This window comes from Oryzias melastigma, linkage group LG9 (genome assembly GCF_002922805.2).
Source record: "Oryzias melastigma strain HK-1 linkage group LG9, ASM292280v2, whole genome shotgun sequence".
NCBI lineage: Eukaryota > Metazoa > Chordata > Actinopteri > Beloniformes > Adrianichthyidae > Oryzias > Oryzias melastigma.
The window spans coordinates 7,098,397-7,108,162 of NC_050520.1; the positions used below are offsets into that span (position 1 = coordinate 7,098,397).

Consider the following 9,766-nt stretch of genomic DNA (forward strand, 5'->3'; position numbering starts at 1 on the left):
ACACAACAATGTTATATATTCGTCATCCATTATCAGAAAGAATATGTTAAAAACTACAAAAAAAAACACGATTTCCATTGGACTGAATCTTTAACTGCTTATTATTTTAATAAAAAAAACACACAGAAGCAGGAAAAATCTGTTATCGAGGAGCTAGAATAAAAATATTAAAAGAATATGTTAAATATTCATTTAAAAACTGTTCATAAGTTTGACTAAAAAAACCTTTACATGACGGAGAGGTTCTCAAAGTCAGCCGCGGTTCTGCAGACCCAGGAGGACAGGAGGTGAGCTAACAGCTGACAGGGAGGAAGCTCCTCAAATCCTTTCCTGCCTGATGTTCACCCGCACTAATGAGCGCCCAAAACATCTGCTTCGTTAGGAATGTTTGGTTTATGTCAAGAGAAAATGACATTTCAGTCAAGCGAGGCTCTATTTTCTTCAATACTTCACTTTTTGAATCAGATTTGAATTAAAATATTAATTTCATGACCAACATGTCTAACCTGCTGATTCACTTTAAAAACTGTTACAGTCATGATGTTTATGCAACAAAAAAGAACAATTGAGACACTCCAAATGATTCATTTTGACAGATTTAGCTACAGAATAATCAACATTCACCTCGATTTCACCCAACAGTAGCTGGGATAGGCTCCAGCAGCCGGGTGCCCCTGAAAAGGTTCGATAGATGATTAATAGTTATGCTGATTTTTATTTAAAATTTGCACAGTAATATCTCTGGAGGGATGAACTCAGCACTGAGGATGTGAGGAGGGACAACATCATCACATCCAGATCTTTAGCACAACGGAGCCAGAGGAGAGATGCGCTTCAAACAGGAAGTGTCCCGTAAACATTCCTGAGATGACTCTGTTTGTGCAGAAGATTAAAGGAATTTTCTCATTCTTTCTGCTTCCTCTGCCCGGTGGGTTTTAATTTTGCAGTAATTCTTAATTACTGAGATGATATTGATTAATTTAACATAAGAAATGCTTTGAAGCCTGCAGCACTTCAATGAAATGCTGATTTCCATCAACAGGAGAACCCTTCTCTTGCTTTTTGATGTTTACAACTGCAAACAAAGATTTCTCAAAGCCCAACTTTTAACATCTTACTCTGACATTAGCTATTTAAATAATGAATTACATGCAGTAGCGAATAACTAGCCTTTGCATCAAGTTTAACCTTTTATTTAAAAACTTTGGTTTAGTAGATTTTCTCAAATATTTTGTGGCTAAACTGAAACCAATTTAACAATCTGACAAAAAGCTTCATATATTGATGCAAAATGTCAAAAACTAAAACCTACTTCACTAAATCACTTCATATTGTTCATATCTTTGGTTTTTGACTGTTTTAAATGCAAGTAAGAATCCCAAAAAGCACAATTTACAGTTAAATTATCTTTTATGCTCTAATATTGTTACAAATGTTAGAGTTTAAAGAAATAAACTGAAGTTGTTCTTCACTTTCCTGCTAAATTCTGTTCAACTTTTGATTTTCTGAGTATTTTGGAGCATTTCATTGTATCCTGCCCTCGATTCTGAGCTGTCGAGGAAAACTGTGACAGCTTTGAAAGATTGTTGGAAGGGAACTATTTTTCCAGCTTAAAACAGAGTGAGGCAGAAAACTTAATTACTTCTGAACTGATTAAGCTGAGCTTTCAGAAGATTAATTGTGCATTTCTGTCCAGTTCTGCGCAGAATAGTTTCTGATGTCAAGCAATCTAAAGAATAATATATAAAAAATATTTCTGAGACTAAATTTGATCTGTCGTATGAAGGTAAAAAGCAAAATGTGAAAACAGAATCATCAAATAAATGTAAAAGAAAAGATCTGAGCGGAGAGAAAGGGCCGGTTAGGGTTTGAATGGATGACTGCGCTGTGATTTATCGTCTTGGTTCTCGGGTCTGAGTGCAGTAAGCTGAGTGGAAGGGAGCGGACTCGTCGTCGGCCGTGACGCCAGGAAACTGGGAGCGAGGCAGAGTTTGACGAGCCCTCAGAGCCTGAGAGGAGACAGCCTCTCAGAAAACATAGCTGGCTGCCTTAAAGCCAGAAAGGGAGAGATTGTGTAGAAAAACAATAAAAAATTAAGAAATAAAACCCAATTATCAGTGATAATATTCGGTAGAAACGTTCTCACTCTGAATGTCTCCCTGTTGAGCTGCACATAAAAGCCCCTCCAGGGGGGTGGAAGTACAACCAGAGTCCCATTTAGGCCACAATCTTTCCCTCAGGCGTCTCGCAGACAAAACTCTCCCTCCTTCCACGTCTCAACTTCAGTCACCATCACTGAAAACGACGCCCCCTTCTTCCCAGCCACTATCAGCGGCTCTCTGATCCATTAGGCTGTGACCTTCCTCCTGCTTTGTCTACAGAGAGCCACAGGCCGAGTTCAAGTGCATCTCTCTGCCATAAGAGCCATAACAGGCAGGTAGCATTCATAGAGGATTCTTGAAAAAAAGATTTTTTTTTTTTTTCAAAAAAAACAGCTGAGTCATCAGAACAGCAAGAACAAGCGACTGAAATTAGGCTGAAAAACTTGATAAACAGGCTGGACGCCTGATAAACGGCGGCATGTTGGGAACACGACCAGTCAGTCAGGCTGCACGGGACTGACGGGGAAAAGAGTCGGCACGGTGAGGGCTGTCAGCAGGAATCGTGTGCTTTTTCCTCCTTTTGTCTTTTCACTTCACATGAAACGATCAAGTCAGCACCTCGTCTGTTCATAACCTCATCAAGCTGTATTTAAATATGAAAAGAGTGAGTCGTTTCCATGCCTCCAGTCGATCATCTGAGGGATAAGAATGAAATGTTCCTGCTGTTGCTTTCTTTAAAGGCTGCATTTCTGCTGCACTTGAACGCACCACACAGGAGATAAACAATGATTAAATCAAGAAAAATAAACAAATCTTTGAACTCACCAATGAGTTTGAGAACGTTTGAATGAATTCACAGCTCCATTATTATAGTTTCCTTCAAAATTTTAAGTAAAGGTTTTGAAAATCTGCAAAAATTTTAGTTCAAAACAAGAAAAATAAGAGTTTTGAAGCATTTATATCCATTTATAAATATCTTAAAGGAGCTTTTGAGACACTTTTTACATTGTTTTGACCATGTTTTTGCTTTGAATTTGGATTTTTACAGTTTAAAAATGATCTTTACATATTTGATCTTTGTTAAGAAAATAGTTTCATCTCAATTTTTGTGGTTTTTGCAGTAAATAATGACAAAATGCACTGCTTTAAGGACAAGCTGTTTCATTTTGGGACCATCGTGTAATTTCAATTTCTATTTCGATTGTATTTATTTCTTGGGAACAGTGCACACTACAAGCATTGAAAGCAAAGAGCCAGAATTAGTGGCTATTTTTATCATCTGTTGTCCCTGGACAGATGTTAAAATTGTCCACCGAAAAAGATAAAAAGTTTAAAATAGCAATATAAATAAAAAGGATATGCAATAAAAATGCAATTAGAAGAAAAATACATTTTGCTAAAAAATACAAACATTAAAATAAATATAAAAGACATAATTGCAGAACATGTTTTGTAAAAAAAAGAAAAAAAAGCTGGGGTTTTACTAAAAAGTTGGAAATCGAGCTAATGAAGTAAAAATACTCAAAAGAGCCCTGAACTACTACTAGTTAACTGATTAGTTTGTTTGGGATTCTTGGTGTCCACAGATTTATATTCAATGTGCATTTGAAGCCAAAAAAATCTTGTTTTTTTCCTGTTTTCTTCAATCAAAAGGATTCATTTAGAACTATCAAACATTCAGGGAGTAACAGCTGCCAGAGCGCAACAGTGAAATCAGCACAGAGCCGGCAAAAGCCAGCGTGAACTCTTCACACATAAGAGCGGCTCTTCATCAGGTGGAGCTGCTGGAGGTCGAGGGGCGCAGCAGGAGGGAGCTTCAGAACAGGTTACTTTAGCGGATAAGGTAAAAACACAAAACCTGTTCAGGCGCCTTGAATTCAGATGATGACACACATTTTTTCGCTGATAAATGACAAAAAAAAAATCATCTCGATTTGATTAATTTAGCATCCTAATGAAGTGATGAAATCAATTCATCAAAGATAAAAGTATCAAAAAAGCTCATCAAGGTTAGCTGAAAATATTTTCACGTTTTGGAACATTTTGTAGCAAGAAAAAGACTAAAGTTTCAAGGCTAAACAAGAATAAGCAACAATAAAGAGGCTCTTTGTGCTGCATTCTTAGTCCCTTTGTGATCTGATGGCCATCACACAATGTCGACACTCACATACACAAATGACTGGATGCACTGTCCCAGGAGAAGGTCCTCTCAATGACATTACTGCACGCTCCAATTAAATTATGAGAATGGCATTTACTAAAAGAATAAAGTGAAACCAGGAAAGCGGCAGAGTTGGAGATGATTTGACATCTTTGAGGGTTAGTTTTAACAGAAAACTATCAAGAATCTCTTTCTTAAATCTCTCATTTTTACTTTCTTGGTTGTTTGTCCTCAAAATCCTTCTAGTATTTTACAACTTTTAGCTTTATTTCCTCTACTTTCAAAGTAAATTCTTCAAACTACAAGTAGCTGATGATGTGTTCAGGTAACCCTCAGAAAAACAAGAGTTGTCGGTGAGCTCACCTGCCAGGATGGCTTTCCCCGGGTGCGTTAACTTGGCTTTTCCAGCCGGCGCCGCCGCCGCCAGACACCGCGGTCTGGGGAAAGGGTTGATGAACGAGCTTCGATCCTGCATAGTGAATCCCTGAAATCACTTCAACACGTTTTAGTTTTCCCCTGAAGTGAAGTGGAACGCTGCGCCCTCCCGCAGGCGCGCCCTGGATGCAGGTGATCTCTCCGTTGCGCGCAGCACGCGCTCTCCCGGATCTCTCTGTTGACAGTGGGCGGACACTCTTGAAGGAAGTTGGGATCAACTACTTCCAATAAATGTTGTCTGCAACCATGGCAACCATGGGCTCTTAAGGTTTTTTTCTTTATTGCCTAACGTTATAGGTTAAAAAAGAAAAAAAGAGAAAGAATGAAGCTTGGAACGCGCGTCACGCGCGTTCCAAGCTTCATTCTTTCTCTTTTTTATGAATTAGAATAGATTCCCATCAAATTAAAGAAAAAATATGAACAAAATACTAAAACGTGTATTTTTTAGGTACGTTTCCTTGTCCTAGAGAGAAAAAAAAATGCTAAAAAATTACCGCCTAAAATGCAATTTTTTTCTATTTATCCTACCCTCTTATTTAAACATCATGAATTATTTGTGTCATTCATTCTGGAATATTTAAATAATATTTAAAATAATTGTTTTTATCTATAAAGCATGCACTCTGAACTGCAATTTTCCATATAAGAGTAGAGGAAAGGTCCCTATAATCAAAATAAGACAATCATTTTTTTCTTTACTTATTTAAATAAGTAAGTTTGTCCTCTTGGTCAGCAGTAAAAGCTACAAAAACATCTAGTTCCTGAGAAAAAGCTAAAATCTTTTGGATTTACACCACATTACCAGCATCTCCTCAAGTTTTCTCAGACTTTAGAAACTCATTTTTGTACTTAAATCTACATATTGCATCACATTTTTGAATGTTACAAACAGAAATATTTCCTTTTATTTCTTCCTCTTAGTAAAAAGTAGTTTGATAAATAGTTTTTAACATGTTCTTGTTGCATTTTTCTGATGCATAATTAACTCGATTAGGATAACAATGTAAAAAGGATAAATAAAATAGTTTAATTAAGTATAAAAGTACATTCCAATTCATTTTTAAGCAAATAATTTCATGTTTTTTTTTGACAAACTTTCCATTTAATGGATTCAATGTCTTATGATGGTAACATTTATGTATATCTTTTTTTACTTAATTTTAACTTTTTCAAACAGGTCACAATTAATCATCCAAAGTTTGATATATCTATACATAGATATATATATTTCATTTGTTCATCTTCTTTTGTATTTTTGTTTTGATCTCTTAAAAAAATCTAAATCCAGTTTATGTCACACTGACATGATTTTTTAATTATCTTTATCTGCAAAACTTCAGTTTGAAATCTTGTTTTAAATACATAAAACTTCCTTTAAAAGATTTTTTTCTCCCAGTAAATGTTTGTTTTCCTTTAGTCCAAAACGTTTTTTGCATCATCTTTATTTTAATTCTTTGTTCGCATTATTAAATGTGTTTTCTTTAAAAAAAAAAGTTTTGTTTTTCTACATCTTATTTTCTGTTTTAAATACGTTAAACTTCTGTTTATTCTTTATAAAAATTATGTTTTGTAGTTTTATTGCATATAAGTTTCCTTGTTTAGTTAAAAACTGTCAAACAACACACAGTATCTGTAGAGAAAGATAATGATCTTTTGTCTTTTTTTGTTTTGATTGATTGAATCAAACCAAATCCATTTTATGTCACAATTGCATATTTTTTTTTAACTCCAAGACTTCAGTTTCAAGTTATTTTTCCAGTTTCAAATACATAAAACTTCCTTTAAGACTTTTCTTCCAGTAAATGTTTTTTCCTTTAGTCCCAAATGTAATAATTATTAAATATGCGTCATAACTTAACTGACATCAACTCTCTGTTAGTCTTTATAAATGTTGCTTCTTTATAAAAAAAATGCTTTTTAGTTTTTCTGCAATGAAAACTTTGTCTTATATTGTATTTTTTGTTTTGATTGCTTGAAATCCAAATCAAATTTATGCTACACTGTAGCATAAATTATCTGCAAAACATCAGTTTTAAGTCATTTTTTTCCTGTTTAAAATATATAAAATTTCCTTTAAAATATTTTTCTTACAGTAAATGTTTGTTTTCTTTCACCCAATGAATGTTTTGCTTTATAATTTTTCTTATTTCAGTTCTGTGTTAACATTTTTTTTATGTTTTGTAGTTTTTCTGCATTTAAAATGTTCCATGTTTTGTTGAGAAACGGTCACTGAGCATACATAAGGTAAAAGGTTGAAATTAACTGCACCTTTAGACATCATAAGCAGCTTCTATTCTCTTTGTAAAACCCTCAGAACTTTCATGGATTTGATCAAAAAATATCCAGCTTCTCCTGATGGGTTTTGAAGACAACAGCTTAGATGTTTCAAAGCTCATCTTGACGGAATAAATCCCAGACCGCCACTTTTAGAGCACCAACCCCAAAACTTTACAACAAAAAAAATCAAATATTTTAAAAAGACAAAAAAAAGAAACAACACTGCAGACGACATAAAGGATTCCATATTTGACTTCTTTGATTATGTCAGTATCTTTACACACTGCTTTAAGTACAGCAATGATGTCTCAGTGGCACAAAGACGTGTGTTTATTCCACAAGTTCTTGGTGCTTCCACATTTTCTTAGCAAGAAAAGGGAATTTCACAGGAAAATGCGTTTTTTTTCCCTCCTTATTTTAAACACAACATCAGTAATACTTTATATATTTGAGGTTAACATGACAATTGTGCTCCTGATTGCAGCATTATCATTTGGCAGCACATGCACAGACTATGGCATAGAACAATTTATTATTATTAATAATATAATACCGCCTGCATTCTTTTCTCGTCTTTTGAACAGAATCATCATTAAACTCTTTTTTTTCAGAAACAGGGCTGATGACTGTTCCAGAGTGTGTGCACGCACGCACACACACACACAGGCTCATTCAGAAGAGTCCTTAGCCCCAATACAGCAAACAACGTTGTACCTGTTGTGAAAGGACAAGAAAAACTATTGCACATTTTTCTAGTCAGAGCATGTGACAGATGTGAACATGAACAAACACGATGCCTCATCCGAGTATGTAAGGCCATAAACAGTGCTTTAGGGGGAAACTCTTCCCTTCTCCTCTGTGAAGTCTCTTCTTCATCAGTGCTGAACATAACATGTAAAAAAAGAAGCTGCTCAATGGATGCAGTTTAATGGAACAGCAGCAGGACAGAGTGGTCTGATGATGGAACTGTAAGGAGAGGGGACGTCATGCTGTTCAGGTCAGGGGTGGAGGATGATGTCACGAGTCCTTCATTGTCTGATTCACCCAAACAGAAAAAAACTAGATAAAGGTTTTTATTGGACTTTCTCCATGTTTAGACCCGGAGCAGCAGTTTTTGGTTTTGGGTCAGGTGGGGCTCTACATGTTGAAGCCGTACACCGGCTGGGCGGGGTAGCCTGCGGCGGTGGCGGGGTAGCCGTAGCCCGGGTACGCTGGCTGAGGAGCCACTGGAGGAGTGGCGGCTGCAGTCAGCATCAGCTGCTGGCCTGGAAACACAAAGACTGTTCAAAAACTCTGCAAGGAAACACAAAGTTTGACCTTTTGGAGTTATTTTGCCTAAAATCTTTGCTGATCCAGTCTCAGTTTTAATTGAATCAATGTTTGGGAATTTTTAAATAGACTAAATTACTAAATCATATGGAAAGCTACAGTGGCACATTTTCAGGAATCATTTTTATACTTTAAATAAAACATCAATTTTGGCTTCATCCACTGTGGATGTTTTTAAGGAAAAGCTTAAAACTAATCCTTTTAGTATAGCTTGTCCACATTTTTTATTTATTTATTTTTTTATATAAATTTTTATTATGATTGCTTTTTCTACTTTTTGACTCATTGTTATTTATCTTATTGTGGAAAGCAGAAAAAGTGCTATATAAATAAAGTTGAATTCTAATCTTTTTGTTTAAAAAATCAGAATGAATGAAATATAAGCAAATTTTAATTCTATTATTTGATTTGTAATTTATTTATAAAACTGTATTTAGACACCATAATCTGATCTAAAACTACAAGTCTCCAGCAGAAGTCACACAAAAATAGATCTTTATAATGTCTAAAAAAAAAAAGTTTTAACTTTTACTGTAAAATTTTATTGCATATTCTTTTAGAGAATCCTCAAATTTATCATTAAGGACTTACTGGTTTAATAGTGAAACATCAGCAGCCTGTAAACCTACCAAACACCATCGGCTGAGGTTCCGTCACCTCTTCTTCAGTCTTCCTCTCGCTCTCTGCAACGTCCAGTTTGTCCACCTGAGGGCGCCAAAGAGACAGAATCACTCACACCGTAGTTTTCCATCTGTCTAGGTTTCTACAACGTCTTCAGAACAGCTTTAAAAACATAATATTATATTTCATTACCAGTTATTAAAACATATGCATCTCTTTTTGTAAACAGATTGGTGGAAAAAAAGATTTCTTGGTTTTATTTGAGATTTTATGAAAAGTTTAGTTGATATAGTCTCAAGTGACAGGGCTGGTAAAAGTGGCTTAGAGGAGACATGCAGGTCAGGTGACAACTTCTAAATCAAGGATGGGCAAACAAACTACCATTAAACTATTAAACTACTTATTCTGGATCACCAAACTTGAATAAATTATATTGAAAATCCGTATTAATGTTTTATTTTCCCTGTGATTCTGGCGTCTCCCCATAGGAGGGTGCAGTACAAATAAATCGTCCTTTGTTTAGTTGTTTTTCTGACATTCATGTACGTTTTCCAATCATTCCAACACCCCATGAACGCAGCACTTTGAGGGACATCAACCCATTGGTGCAATTGGCACTAAAATAAGAACTAAAATGACGGTTTTGAAATGAAAACTCCAAAAAGTTAATTTTTAAGAGACATATCTTCAATCTTCAATCCAAACTAAAGCATGTTTTTGTCCAGGTTCTATGTTATTTATTTCTCTATATGAGGGTGAATTACCAAAACACTTGCGTATTTGCTCCTGATGTGGCAATCTTTGCCAAATTTTAGAACGAGAGACAGTTTCTAAAGAATGA

The 9,766-nt window shown here is 35.2% G+C and overlaps 2 protein-coding genes across 5 annotated transcripts in view; both read right to left on the reverse strand.

The window, feature by feature from the left end:
• si:dkey-178e17.1 (tricarboxylate transport protein B, mitochondrial) overlaps nt 1–4,943 on the reverse strand; it is a 21,269-nt gene extending 16,326 nt beyond the window's left edge. The window contains exon 1 of the mRNA XM_024276265.1: nt 4,627–4,943. Within this exon, the coding sequence (XP_024132033.1) occupies nt 4,627–4,738 (112 nt within the window). The 5' untranslated portion in view covers nt 4,739–4,943. The remainder of the gene's footprint in view (nt 1–4,626) is intronic.
• A 2,266-nt stretch (nt 4,944–7,209) lies between these two features.
• Nucleotides 7,210–9,766, reverse strand: part of cltcl1 (clathrin, heavy chain-like 1) — a 31,213-nt gene continuing 28,656 nt past the window's right edge. For all 4 annotated transcript variants that reach the window (XM_024275166.2, XM_024275165.2, XM_024275167.2 and 1 more), the window contains 2 exons: nt 8,934–9,009; nt 7,210–8,240 (listed from right to left, as the gene is read on the reverse strand). In XM_024275166.2, coding sequence (XP_024130934.1) covers nt 8,113–8,240; nt 8,934–9,009 — 204 coding nt within the window. In that variant the 3' untranslated portion in view covers nt 7,210–8,112. The remainder of the gene's footprint in view (nt 8,241–8,933; nt 9,010–9,766) is intronic.